This window comes from Desmodus rotundus, chromosome 5, assembly GCF_022682495.2.
Source record: "Desmodus rotundus isolate HL8 chromosome 5, HLdesRot8A.1, whole genome shotgun sequence".
Taxonomy (NCBI): domain Eukaryota; kingdom Metazoa; phylum Chordata; class Mammalia; order Chiroptera; family Phyllostomidae; genus Desmodus; species Desmodus rotundus.
The window spans coordinates 47,881,143-47,896,098 of NC_071391.1; the positions used below are offsets into that span (position 1 = coordinate 47,881,143).

At 43.7% G+C, this 14,956-nt stretch overlaps 1 protein-coding gene and 1 long non-coding RNA gene across 2 annotated transcripts in view; one reads left to right on the forward strand and one right to left on the reverse strand.

Annotated features, from left to right (window-relative positions):
- Positions 1 to 7,394: 7,394 nt before the first annotated feature.
- LIPT2 (lipoyl(octanoyl) transferase 2) lies at positions 7,395 to 9,192 on the reverse strand. The gene is made up of 2 exons (XM_024572577.4): positions 8,710 to 9,192; positions 7,395 to 8,214 (listed from the first exon to the last, which is right to left on the reverse strand). The coding sequence occupies exons 1-2, from the start codon at positions 9,173 to 9,175 to the stop codon at positions 7,985 to 7,987; spliced, it is 696 nt and encodes a 231-aa protein (XP_024428345.3). The 5' UTR covers positions 9,176 to 9,192; the 3' UTR covers positions 7,395 to 7,984.
- A 1,320-nt stretch (positions 9,193 to 10,512) lies between these two features.
- Positions 10,513 to 14,956, forward strand: part of LOC123477895 (uncharacterized) — a 28,701-nt gene continuing 24,257 nt past the window's right edge. Inside the window, exon 1 of the long non-coding RNA XR_008427030.2 lies at positions 10,513 to 10,638. This is a non-coding gene — a long non-coding RNA (uncharacterized lncRNA). The remainder of the gene's footprint in view (positions 10,639 to 14,956) is intronic.

The window sequence follows — 14,956 nt, forward strand, 5'->3', positions numbered from 1 at the left end:
CCCTGAATGCTGGCTCCAGGAGGGCTCCTGATTGGCTCAGAGTCCTTCCTGGGACTGAGGCTGAATGTGTATGAAAGTAGGGATGCCTAAAGCCATAGAATCTAAGCATGTATTACCAACAGCCATCTTTGGTACCATACAGGAGACAGTGAAACAAATTGTGAGGTAAGCAGAGCGGAAGGATGGAGAAAGAAAAATCAAGTCTTGATGCCATTGTGTGGAGTCCTGGATCAATCTGTGCCTGAAGTCTATGCCCAGACTTTTTAGTTATGGGAACTAAGATATGCTGTTCTCATTTGAGGTAGTTTGAGTTGGGTTTTCTCTTATTTACAACCTAGAATTCTAACTAATTCCATGTCACCTTGAGCCTTTTCTGCTTCTCCTCCCTTTTAAGACTTGTTACTTCTTCTTTTATGCTCCTGTTGTATCCTGTGCAAACTTCTCTCATGGCACTTGTAACAGTGTTTGCAAATATTGTTTACACATGTGTCTCCTCCACAAAGCTGTGAGCCCTTTGAAGGGAGGGATCAAGTCTGACGCATCTCTGTGTTCCCAAGGCTGGCACACTCACACCGGCTAGACCATAGCAGGCATGTTGTCTTCAATTCCCAGAAAGAGAGATTGAGGGCACGTGGGCCACTTGGAGCCTGCTGAGATGCAGGCGGTGCTGTGGAGACTTTGAAGTCGTGTTCTGTGATGAACAGAGAGGAATCAGGAAAGTTTAACTTGAAGAAAGAGACCACTTCTGGGACAGCATTTATTCGCTGACACAGACTATTTCTGGGCACCTCTGCTGTGCCAGGCCCTGGTCTGGTGCTGGGGGGCCACAGATGATGTAGCTGCATCCTCCTACCTGGAGAGCTCCCAGTCTGGATGGGGTCAGACATGGAAACAAGTAAGTACAATACAGTGGGGCCAGTGCTGCCCAAGGGGGATGTAGGGGGAGGCCAGGGAAGACTTCTCAGAGGAGGCCTTGCAGGAGGACAGACTTACGGCAATGCTGAGGACAGGTTTTAGTTTAGGGCGAGGAACAACTTTTGAACAGTCAGATTGTGCAAGAACAGAGGGCTACCCGCTCCGCATCTGGAGCTGTGTGAGCACGGCTGGGATGGCCACTCACAGACTGGGTATTGATGTCTGCCAACAGAAGGGCCAGTGTGGAGGCTGCAGGGAATTCTTCATAATAACACAGTCATTAAACCACTGATTCCAAGTGCTCCCTTTTATGTGCTAGGTCCTGGGATACAAAGACAAATGAAACAGTCTCTGGCTTAGAAAAGGTCACAGGTAAATTAAAACAATGTAACACTAGGGACCCCTTTTATTTTTATTTTTTTAAATCCTCACCTGAGGATATGTTTACTGATTTTAGAGAGAAAGGGAGAGAGAGAATGAGAGAGAGAAAAAAAAAACATCAATGTGAGAGAGAAACATGTATCAGTTCCTCCCATACGCACTCCAACCCAGGATCAAACCCACAACCCCGGTAGGTATGTGCCCTGACCAGGGATCGAACCTGAAACCTTTTGGTGTAGGGGACGATGCTCCAACCAACTGAGCCACCTGGCCAGTGCTATGGACCCATTTCAAAGGAAAGAAACTATTGAAGTACTCAGTGCTGACGATCTAAATAAGTTCAAATTTAAACTCGGTATAAAAAGTGCAACTGTAAAAGCAAATCTTTTATACAGACAATTTTTAACTAGTACAAACTTGTATTGAATTTGAGCAAAAGCCCAAAACTACTAAAATGCTAACAGCAACACTAGTGTTACAGGTCGTGTTGGGGTTGTTTTGCACTCGGCCCGCCAGGACTATAGAAGTATTCCAGCTAGTTCAGTGAAAAAGAAATGACAGAACCAGAGTATCACAGTTCGTAAACCCTAATAAAACAGTGGATCGAGGGAACGGTCGTCACACACACAGAAAAAGAGAGAGAAAACAGATATTCCATGTCTCTCGAGGTAAGAACACACCCCCACCTGCACAGCAGACTTGCCAAAAAAAGTTGTACCTGTTTCAGACCAAGCATTAGAACGCACCTTTCAATCTACAGGAAATATAGGAGGAAAAGATTTTTAAAAAGATGGAGAGGGAAGCTGTAGGTGAAAAGAGACTAAGAGACATTTATGAGACATATGAACCACATACAGTGTCCAGACCTTGTCTGCGTCCTGATTTAAACAATCCAACTGTAAAAAAAGAAAAAAAAAGAAGAAACAATGGGAGGAATATGAATACTAACTGATATTTGTTGATATTGAATTAGTATATTTTTCTGTGTGGTAATAATATTGTGGTTATGTTTTTTTTTAATAGTCCTTATCTTTTGGGAATGCCTACTGAGATATTTATGAATGAAACAATATGGTATCTGTGATTCGCTTCACCGTAACCCAGAGAGGAGGCAGGAAATGAGTACCAGTTGAGACAAACGGAAATGGGCCGTGAGTTGATGACGTTTTAGGTGCATGATGGGAACACAGGGGTTCATTGTTGTATGTTTACAAAATCTTAGAATAAAAACCTTTAAAAAAAAAGAAAAACCAAGATGCTAGGATATTAAAATTTAGGTATCTTCCCTGTAGATTGCTGATGGGGGTATAAATTGGTGTAACTTTTATGGAAGATTATATCTATTTAAATAAAAAACCGCATACCCTTTAACTCAGAAAATCACTTCTAGAAATGCAACCTCTCTACTCGCCATGTGTCACATACACACACACGCACACACACCCTACACATGGATTCCCACTGCAGCCTTGTGTTGAAAAGGAGACAATTAGTGATAACCGAAATGTCCTCAGCAGGGTACCGGCTATAAAAGGCAGGGTGAACCCGCTGAGTGGGACGCTCCATAGTCGTTTCTTCAAATGAGGACGCTCTTCGTGTATGGATCTGAAACGATCTTCGAAGTGCTGTGCTGTGTATAGTGCGCTGCTCTATAAAGAGAACACAGATGATCGTGGATGCTTATGTGTGCATAAACTGTCTCTGAGGTGTATTAAAAAGACAGTCACCACCGTTTAGGCCTGCAGGGAAGGACACTGGGTTCACGGGGGAAGGGACAGGAGCAAGACTTTTAACAGTTCAATGCCACCATTTCGTACCTTCTGAATTGTAGTCCATGCCCATGCATTACCTATATATTTTTTAAAATCTAAGTTTTAAAAGAAATAAAAACAAGATTAAGATATTCAAACATACAAAGACTATGTAGCAAGATGGGGAAATACCTGTAATATTATGTTTGGTTTAAAGAGTATACAAACTTTTATCTACCTGATAATTAAAAGTACATAAAAGACGGCGTTCACGGGCAACCACTAGACACACACAAATGAAGGGATCGTGCTGTTAGGTGGCGGAGCAGGCGCTGGTTTTTTTAACGTTGTAGGTGTTATAACATGGTATGATCACATGTGTGGTAAATTACACTTTGGTAAAACGAAAAATCTGATTTAGATCTCAAAAAGCTAATTTCCTTAGGGTTTTCAGAGAGAGGCTCTTTCTACGCCAAGGTGCACCTGGTCACGCTGCAGAGCTGCTTCTGTTTGGTTTCCTGCTTGCCTCTCCAGAGGAACGAGGTGCAGGACCAGTCACTGCACTTGGTCACGTCCTCACGCTCAGCACTCATTCGCCGGGCCCTGGACCGGCTGTTTGTTTATGGAGAAAAGGCCCTGCACAAACAAGAAGGGGCTTTCTGGAGGCAGGAAAGCCAGGGTGTTAGATATCCTCCTTCATATGCTGCGTTTCCTTCCTTGAGTAAAGGGCCCCAGTAGGAAACCGGAGGTGGGCTCTATCCAGGCAGGAAGGAGAGTCAGCCAACCTCTGGCCTTTAGCTCTGCATCCTCCCCAGCTCTGCCAACCCATGATCCACCTGTTCTTGGAGGCATGTCCCTTCTGGGATGCCTGCCCCATTCACCCTTCAGAGGCAGCTGTGGAAGAGGGGACAGACCCAGACTGGCCATCAGAGACTGACTCTGTCCCTAAGTGCATGACCTCATAGAAGTCACTTAGCCTCCCTGAGCCTCAGTTTTCTCATCCACAGAATAATCCTACCTATCTTTTCATGCTGCCAGAGGAGTGAATGAGACCACCGTGTCTCATTCTAGGCCCCACATTATTTTTCTGCCTACTGCTTCTCAGTCTCCTTGGCTTGCTCCTCCTCAGCCTATGGCTCACAGTTCTCAGGCCTCTGCCCTCCTCTTCTCCCTCCTTGGTCTCCCTGACCTAACCATCACTCATCACACCTATGCTCCAGATCCACACACCCAACCAGCCCTCTTCACTTGTGCCTCCCACAAGCATCTCAAACTTAGCTGAAATTGAACTCGTCTTCTTCTCCAAACTTGGTCCTCATTCAGTGTTCTCCATCCCAGTAATACTTCTAGCATCCGCCCAATTGCTCAATCGCTGGGGATATTCTTTGTCTCTACTCCAACATTCATGGTTGCAGCAGCCGCCATCTTCCACCGTGTAGCCTAGGAAACAGAAAAAGCTGATGGAACCAAGAAAAAATGAAGCAAACACACCAAGAAGCCTGGCAGACAATAGGAGAGAAAAAACTCTCGGGTTTCATAAAAGTCTACGTGGTCTGATTCTGTTCTTGAGACTTTGCTTAAGTTAGTTTGAGTTGGGTTCCTACACTTGCAAATGCAGAATCTCTACTAACATAAACATTGTCAGTTTCATAGGCTGGGTTATGCTGTAGTAACAACCCCCACATTTTGGTGGCTTAATTCCACCACATGTCCATCAGCAGCACGGCGCTCAGCTCACTGCAGTCCCTCAGAAAGTAGCCAGCATCTTAGCTGTTGTTGATTGTTGTTTCACAGGGAAAGAGAAGCTTGAAGGGACCTGCTACCAGCAATTCACTGTTCCAGCTCAGAAGTCACATGTCACCTCCATTCATAACTCATTGACCAGAACAAGTTACCTGGCCCCGCCCAACCACAAGGGGGCCACAAAGTGCAATCCTGCCACGGTGCCTGCAATATTTGATGAATTAACCTTAATAACAGACATTTCCTGCTGCCTATTCTGTGACAAGCTCCGTGCCTAATGAAACTGAGGCTCAGGAAGGTCAGGTAACTCAGCCACTACACCATGCAGAATGATTCTCAGTGGTCCAGAAGGATGGGGCAGGCTGCTGAATGAGAGAATTATTTAAGAGGGGTAACACATTACCTGGTACTAAAAATAAATGCTGAATAAATTACCCCCTCCCCTCCCCGTCTCTGGAGACATTCATAAACAGGCTATGTGGTCACTTATTAGGGTTGCTGAAGAGGGAAGTCAAGTACCAGATGGGTAGCAGCACTGTGCTCAGCCTTCCAACCATGAGAATCTAACTCCACTTTTCCTAGAAAAATTGTTTCCCTTCCTGGTAATAATACTGCAAGATAATCGACCACTCCCCACCTCCACACTCCTACAACAGCACTGTTGGCTCCAGGGGTGGGAAACTAAGGTCTAGGAAGGCTATGGAGAAATTATGGGTGGACAAAACACCAATCCGCTAATACTGAGTGTCCATGACATGTAAAGCGTACTGTTCTGAGCCATTAAGACAGTGTTTATAGCAGGAAAGGAGCATGAGAAAGAGGCTTACGAGGTCTGTCCGGAAGAAGTCGAGCCATGGTTAATATGAGAATAATGTGTGCGATTTTGATGTAACCTGGCAGCCAAGAAGAGGGGACTGGAATGTTCATGCGTCAACAATGACACTTTGAGTGAGCATGGGTACTGGGTGGCCCTTCCATTCAAAGTGACTGAGCGCGTAGAGCAATGAATCTGCATCAAATTTTGCATTAAGCTTGAACATTCCTCTGTGGAAACTATTGCAGTGATTCAGAAGGCTGCAGCTATGGGCAACTGGTGACTGGCCACTTCATCACGACACTGTGCCCGCTCATGCATCACGTCTAGTACAGAGATTTTTGTTTAAACATCAAATCATCCGGGTGACTCAGCCTCACTACAGCCCAGGTTTGGCGTCCTGAGACTTCTGGCTGTTTCCCAAACTAAAATCACCTTTGAAAAACAAGAGATTTCAGACTACTGATGAGATTAAGGAAAATACGATGGGGCAGCTGATGGCGATTGGGAGAACTGTGTGAGGTCCCAAGGTGCCTACTTTGAAGGGGACTGAGGTGTCATTGTCCTATGTACAATGTTTCTTGTATCTTATATCTTCTTCAATAAATGTCTCTGTTTTTCCTATTACATGGCTGGATACCTTCTGGTCAGACCTCATACACCTGGGACCTAGTCCTGGCTTTGTCATTAATTTACTGTGTACATTCCTTCCAAAGTCTTAGTTTCATCTTTATACAATGAGGAGACAGGAACATACCTCTAAAGTCCCTTTTGTCTTGAATAACTGATACAAATTATGTGCAGTCAAAAATCAACCTTCAGATGTGGGAGAACTCACCTTTCTTCTTAGAAGACAGTGAGGCCACAGAACCCTGTGAAATCAAAAAGACTTTAGATATGATATTGTCTGAAGTTGCATTTTTCAGCGTGGCAGTCACTAGCCACGTGGGTTACTGAACGTTTCAAGTGTAGTACATACTGAGGTGTGCTATAAGTGTAAAATACACACTAAGTATCTGGGTTTAGTATACTTTTTATATTTTTATACTGACAATATTTGGGGTCCACTGGGTTAAATGCAATGTTATTAAAATCAGTATCATTTTTTACTTTTTTAATGCAGCTACTAGAAAACATAAAATTATAATGAGGCTCACACTGTGCTTCCATTGGACAGTGCTTGTGTCGGAGAAAACTGAAGCCCAGAGTGGGGAAATGACTTGCGCGTAAAACCAGGTCTGGAACTGGGGTTACCTGACTTCTCATTCAAAGCTCTTTCCACCCTTACTGCCTGTGGTAGCCAGTCTCCCAGATGGTCCCTAATGATCCTCACATCCCATCATTCTCATGTACTCCTTTCTACATGGAGTTAGGGCTCACTTATTAGGAGACTGCAGAAATGACTGAGTGATTTCCAGTGCTGGGTCATAAAAGGCATTGTGGCTTCTACCTTGTCTCTCCGGCATCACTTGCTCTGGGGGAAGCCAGTTGTGGGGTCATGAAAATATCGAAGTGGCCCTTATGGAGTGGGCCACATAGTGAGTAACTGAGGCTTCCTATCAACCAAGCATGGGAGGGAACCATCCTGGAAGCTGATCCTTGAGCCCCAGTCAAGCCTTCAGATGACAGCTGCCCCAGCTGACATCTTGACTCCAACTCTTGAGAGATCTTGACCCAGAACCACCCAGCCAAGTTCCCCCAAATTCCTAACCCTCCGACTATATATGATATAATAAATGTTTATTGTTGTAAGTTTATGTTTTGGGGTGATTTGTTATGCAGCAATAAATACCAAATAAAAGGCCCTGTATCCTTAGAGATCTCGTATAAGAAAAACTTCTATTTTTGGGAAATTTTCTTATCTTCTTCCAGCCTCTGGCCTGGTTTAGGTTACCTAATTAAAAGTAGCTCTCAGACTTGGGGAATTCAACCCAGGAAGACAGGATCCCATTCTATTCTTTAAAGTTTTCCCTTTATTGCAGAATGCGATCACATCACCTTCACCTGGGCCACCCAGAGACATGATTCCTACAAAATCAAAAGAATTGGAACCCCACAATTGCCCAATTAAATACAGCATTGAGGAAGTAATAAATATCGAGAAATGACACTGTAAGCTTAGAAAATAACATCAATAGTAATGCTAAAACATTATATTTAAATAGCATGTGTTACTTTTCATGTTATCACTTCTATATGAGGTAGGTGGGGAAAACATAAATAACCAGGTTACAAATGAAACCAAGAGCTCCCGATTTGCTCATAGTCTCACGGTGAGTGAATGACAGGGCCAAATCTAGAATCTGGGTTTCAGTGACTCCAAGTCAGGCTTGGTGCTTTCCAAGGCAGCACCTTTGGGCTGTGACAACACGAATGTCCTTCAGCTGGAACTGTCCTCTGAGATCAAGGTGCACTTGTACGTCTCCTTAAAGGCCTCAAGGAAAGGTGGTATAACTTCATCCACTGTGACGTGCCTCTGGAGCTCCTTACTCAGGGAAGTGACGCCTGTCCCAACCAGCCCGCAGGGCACAATGTGCTCAAACCACCTGAGGTCTGTGCAACAGTTCAAAGCCTGGCCGTGGGACGTGATGTGCCTTCCACAGCGGACTCCTGCAAGACAAGCCAAAAGGTGTTAGAATCAACACCTTCCCTCCCCAGGCTTCAGGATCCCCTTCAGTGTGTTGAGGGAACTGGACCAAGTCACTGACTTTCCAACTTTGTCTCTGGAGCACCCAAGGGGTCATTCACAGATCGTAGAGAGGGACAAGGTGAGGGGAGTGGTGTGAGGCTCCACAAGAATTGTGCTTCTTATGGGGATTACAGAAAATGCCTTCAACACAGAGATTCTGTTGCTTTAAAAAAAGTGTGAAAACTAAGTGCTTTTATTGTTCTAACGCTGTGAAGGAACCTGGCAATTCACTTCTTGTGTCTCTCCCTTTGGAAGGTTGTACAAGATGACTTCTGGGGCCCTTCTGGCGCTCAATACAATACATCAGTGAAGAGGCTCAAAAACTCTTAAACTAAGCGGGTAGTTGTGACTCAAAGCCCGCTTGGGATACTTTTCGATTGGCCCCGCCCCGCCAGGCCCCGCCCCGCGAAGCTCACCGATCGCGCAGATCTTTTGCTCGCCCAGCCAGACGCCAGTGTAAGGCGGTGGCCGCGCGCGGGCGCCCCGCAAACCCTGGAGCTCGCACAGGCGCACGGCGCACGCCTCCAGCGCCGCAACGTGGGTGCGCAGGCGCAGGCCCAGGCGCCGCAGGTCGAGTACTGGATGGCAAAGGAGCTGGCCGGGACCATGGAAGGTGGCCAGACCGCCGCGGCCTGTGGCGTGCACCTCGGCGCCCAAGGCCCGTAGCCGCGTCGCCTCCTCGGGCGTCAGGCCGCCCCGCAGCCCAGCCGTGTACACGGGCCCCGCGGGCTCGCAAAGCAGGAGCACGCCCGCCTCAGTCCTCGGCAGGGCCTCGGCGGCCGGCTCCGCCTGCAGCAGCCGTAGCCAGCGCTCCTGCCGTGCCAGTAGCTCGGCGTACGGCACCCGACCCAGCCGGACGAGCCGGACCACGGGTTGTTTCATCGTGCCCGCCGAGGCGCCCGCGCGGCCCCGCCCCTGGCCGGGGCCCGGGGGCGTGCCGGGAGGGGCGGAGCGTAGGGGGCAAGTCCGGAGCCGAGGCTCCGAAGTGTTACAGGCTCTTGGGAGACGAGATCCCCACACCGAGTAGTACAAGGTGTGTCTCTTCCATTCATTCATTTCAGAAACCGGTACTTAGGGCCTGCGTGTGCCTCAGGCGCCTGATACAGTAGTGCACATATACGGGGAGAAAAATGATCTGTCTTGGGATGCTTACATTCTTACAGCAGGCAGTAAGCAAACATTAAAGCATGAAATAAAAAAGGTTCTTTCACATACTGATAACCGCTAAGAAAAGAAAAATAAAATAGGGTCATGTGACATTCTCCAGGAAGAGTCTCAAAAGGAGGTTAAGGTGCGGGAGGTTTATTGGGGTGGGGGCGAGGTGGAGGGTGGGAGATACTTTCGCGGCTGTAAAGGGAGGGATAGAAGCAGGATTAGGCCAATCCCTAATTGGGAGGACTCAGCCAATCTCAAAGAATGCTCTGAGCCTGGGATGACCTTTCAGAGTTGTTCCAAATTAAAGAAGGGTGGCAGAAGTTTATATTCTTTTATTGACCAGTGGTAGATGGAGGCTGTATCTGGAGAGGTGCTATAACTTGGCAAGGCTGCCTCGTTCGGTGGAGGACAACTCCTAGAGAGGAATTATGAGCCATGAGCAACAACCTCCCAGAAACTGGGGGAACTGGCTAGGACCCGAGGGTGGATCTGGATAACAATACTCATTATATTGTATTGGAATGGTATTTAAAATGACAAATCTGAACTCATTCAATAAACTTACTGAGTACCAACTATGTGTTAGGCCCGTCGCTGGGTGAAGAGGGTACACGAGGCCATGCCACCCCTGTAACCCTAATAGCATACGGAATCCAGTTTTTCTGTTCTCAGTGGATCTCCTGAATCTGTCTTCCAAGCTGCAACCAAGGGTCATTCAATGGAAAGAAAGAAGAATGAAAAGACAGCAGAAAAGTATAGAGAATGATGTAACAGATTACTGTTTACCCACCATCCAGACTTGTTAAATTTTAACTTTTAAAAATTTTGCTTAGGTAGTTTTAATTTTAGGAACTAATAGCATCGATCATTCCTGTAGGTATCTGAAAGACATTTCATTAGTATATACATAAAAATCCTAAGCAAATATTAGATTGAATCCAGCAATGTGTAAAAGGACTAATACATCACGATGAAGTAGTATTTATCCCAGGAATATATTCTAAAGTCAAACACTATAATTCATCATGAAGGAGAAAAACTGTATGATTATTTTCCATAGATGCAGAAAAAGCAGTTGCCAAAAATCAACAGCAACTCTGACTGAAACTCTCAGAAAGCTAGGAAGAGAAATTCCCCAATCTGATGAAGGGTATTGCATCAAATCAGGGTTCAGATGAGAAACTTCACAGGTAATATTCTATTTTATTAAAAAAATTTTATTTGTTGATTTTAGAGAGAAAGAAGAAGGGAGGGGAGAGACAGACAGACAGCGATTTGTTGTTCCACTCATTTATGCACCCATTGGTTGATTCTTGTATGTTCCCTGACTGGGGGTTGCACCCACAACCTTGGCATATTGGGACAAAGCTCCAACCAACTGAGCTATTCAGCCAGGGCACACACAGGTAGTATTTTAATTAAATTTTCTATTTGAGACAGTTGTAGACTTACATGGCAATTGTAAGGAATAATAGATATCCAGGTTCCCCCAAAGGTAGTGTCTTGCCAATGCAGAAGTAGCTCTTGATGTTGCTACAATAAAGATACAGAACATTTACACCACCACAAGCCTCCCTCATGTTGCTCCTTTATGTCTACTCTACTCCTTAACTCCTGGCAAACCCTAATCTGTGTTATGTAGATGGAATGATACAGTATGTGTACTTTTGGAGTTGGAATTTTTTTTTAAAGATTTCATTTATTAATTTATTTTTAGACAGAGGGGAAGGGAGAAAGAGAGGGAGAGAAACATCAATGTGTGGTTGCCTCTCACATGCCCCCCACTGGGGATCTGGCCCACAACCCAGGCATGTGCCCTGACTGGGAATCGAACCAGCGACCCTTTGGTTCACAGGCCAGCACTCAGTCCACTGAGCCACACCAGCCAGGGAGGAATTGGAATTTTTTTACTCAGCATGATTTTCTGGAGACTCATCCAGGTTGTTGCATGTATCAGTAGTTAATTTCCTCTTATTGATGAGTAGTGTTCTATGGTGTGAATGTACCACAATTGGTTTAAACATTCACCCATTAAAAATAATTAAGTTATTTCTAGTTTTCAAATATTCTGAATAAAGCTGCTACAGACATTCATGGACAGGTATTTTGTGTGAATATACATTTCATTTTTCTGGAATAAATGCTGAGGAGTGCAATTGTGTTCAGTTTTTCAAGAAGATGCCAAACTGCTCTTCAGTATAGCTGTACCATTTTACACTCCCACCAGCAACATACATACCTACATACATATACACACACATATATATGTGTATATATATGGCCCAGTTTCTCTGCATTTTCGCCAGCATTTGGCATCATCATTGTTTTTTCATTTTAAACATTCTGATAGGCTTATAGTTGTATTTCATTGTGATTTTAATTTGTATTTCCCTAATGGCTAATGATGATGAATGTCTTTTCATGTGCTTATTTTCCATCTGTATATACTCTTCAGCAAAAGGTCTGTTTGTGCCTTTTCCCCATTTTATAATTGATGGTGTTTTTTTACTGTTGAATTTTGACAGTTGTTTTCTAAATACTAGTCCTTTCTCAGATGTGGATTGTAAGTAGTTTCTCCCACTCAGTGGCTCGTATTTTTATCCTCTTAACATGGTCCTTGGTAGAGCAAAAGTTTGTAATTTTGATCAAGTCCAATTTATCTACTTTTCCTTTTCTGTATCATACTTTTAGTCTAAGAAGTCCTTGCCTAGATCCTGAAGACTTTCTTCTGTTTTTCCCTAAGTTTTGAAACTTTGGTCTTTTTTTTTTTTTTTTAAATTTTCACCCAAGGTCATTTTTTCATTACTTTTAGAGAGGAAAGAAGGGGGAGAAAGAGAGAAATAATGATGTCATAGAGAAACATCGATCAGTAGCCTCCTGCACATGCCCTGACCAGGGATCGAACCTGGGATCGAACCTGCGTCCCAGGTATGTGCCCTGATCAGGAATCAAACCTACAGCGGTTTGGTGTATGTGACGATGCTCCAACCAACCGAGCCACACCGATCAGGGCAAGGTGTTTTTTTTTCTTCTATGGATGTCCCTTTGCTCCAGTACCATTTGTTCAAGAGGCCATGTTTCCTCCATTTAATTGCTTTTATAAAAAAGATTTAATTAATTTATTTTTAGAGGGAAGGGGAGGGAGGGAGAAAGAAAGGGAGAGAAACACTGATTGGTTGCTTCTTGCGCACCTCCAACCAGGGACCTCTCTTGCAACCCAAGCATATGCCCTGACCTGAAATCAAGCCTTTTGGTTCACAGGCCCTGTGCTCGATCCACTGAACCACACCACCCAGGGCCTTTGCTTTCCTTTCTTTCTTCCTTTTTTTTTTTTTAAGATTTAATAATTGCTTTTACATCTTTGTCAAAGTTCAGTTGGACATATTTGTGTGGGCCATTTTCACGGTTCTCTTTCATTGATCTGTGTCTTTCCTTCTACCGGTACCACCTATTCTGGTTGCTGTAACTATACAATGTCTTAAAATTAGATAGTCTGATTCCTCCCACTTTATTCTTCTTTTTTCTAAAAACATTTTAGTTATTCTAAGTTGTTTTAGTTATTTGCCTTTCCATAAAACTTTAGATCAAGGCTTACCTATATCTAAAAATCTTGATAGGATTTTGATAGGAATTGCATTAAACCTGTACATCAGTTTGTGGGGAATTGACATATTTGCCACATTGGGTCTTTCAGTTCATGAATATGGTATATCTCACCATTTATTTAGATCATCGACTTCTTTCATTAATGTTTTTTAGTTTTTAGCATACAAATCTATACATGTTTTTTTAGATTTATGAGGTCTGTCCAGAAAAAGTCCAGCCATTGTTAATATAATGAGAACAGTTTGCACGACATTGATGTAACCTGACAGCCAAGGAGAGTGGACTGGAATGTGCATGTGTGAACAATGATGACTTCATTGTACTAGTCAGTGGGGGCGGTAGACAAAGTTGAGTGAGCATGTGTACTGTGTGGCCATCGCATTCAAAATGAGTGAGTAGAGCAAACTGAATCTGCATCAAATTTTGCTTTAAGCTTGAACATTCCTCCACAGAAACTATTCAGATGATTTAGAAGGCCACAGCTACAGGCAACTGGTGATTGGCGGCTTCATCCTGACAATGGGCCCACTCATGCATCACATCTAGTACAGAGATGTTTGGTGAAACATCAAATCACCCAGGTGACTCAAGCCTGCTACATCCCATATTTGGTGTCCTGTGACTTCTGGCTTTTCCCCAAACTAAAATCACCTTTGAAAGGGAAGAGATTTCAGATAGTCAGTAAGATTCAGGAAAATATGATGGGGCAGCTGATGGCGATTGGGAGAATTGTGTGATGTTCCAAGGTGCCTGCTTGGAAGGGGACTGGAGCATCATTGTCCTATGTACAATGTTTATTGTATCTTATATCTTCTTCAATAAATGCCTCTATTTTTCATATTGCATGGCTGGATACCTTCTGGACAGACCTCATATGTGTAAGTATTTCTCTTTTGGTGGTTCTAAGTGGTATTGTATTTTTAATTTCTGTGTCCGTATGTTCACTGCAAATATATAGAAATACAACTGATTTTTGTATGTTCACCTTGCATCCTGCAATATACCTTGCTTAACTCAGTTATCAGTTCTGGGAGGTTTTTCATAGCTTCCTTAGAATTTCCTCTACAGGCAATCTTGTTGTCTGCAAATACAATTCCCTTTTCTTTCTTCCCAATGAGTATGCACTGATTTAATTCCCTTGTTTTGACTCATTGCACTGAATAGAACTTTCAGCACTGTGTTGACTAAGTGTAGTAAGAGCAGACATTCTTGCCTTCTTCCAATCTTAGGAAGAAAGCATTCAGTCTTTCACTATCAAATGTGCCGTTAGTTGTAGCTTTTTTATAGTTGCGCTTTATCACGTTGGGGAAGTTTCCCTCTATTCCTGTTTTCCTGGGAGTTTTTTTTTTTTATCATGAAGGGTATTGAATCTTGTCAAAAGCGGTTTTTTTGTTGTTGTTGTCTCAATGATTGATATGATCATGTGATTTTTCTTCTGTAGCCTGTTAATGTGGCAAATCACACTGATTCTTGATTGTTGACTATACTGGAGTAGTTGAAATGAATCCTTGTTTACGGTGTATAATTCTTTTTATACATTGTTGTATTTGGTTTGCTAGTATTTTGTTGAGGATATTGCATCTAACTCTAAGAGAGATATTGGTCTGTAGTTCTCTTTTTCTGCCTCTTTAGTTTTGCTATAGGGTAACCCTGGCTTCGTAAATGCGTCGGGGAGTGCTCGTCCTCTTCCATTTTCTGGAAGAGATTGTGTAGATTGTCTTCATTCTTTTTTAAACACTTGGTAGAATTGTCCATGAGAACTTCTGGGCCTGGAGATTTTCTTCTTGGGAGTTTTAAAATTACAAAAATTCTTAACACTTATAGGGCTACTCAAATTATTTCATAATGGATGGGTTGTAGTAGTTTGTGTTTTTCAAGGAATTGGTCCATTATGGTCCATAA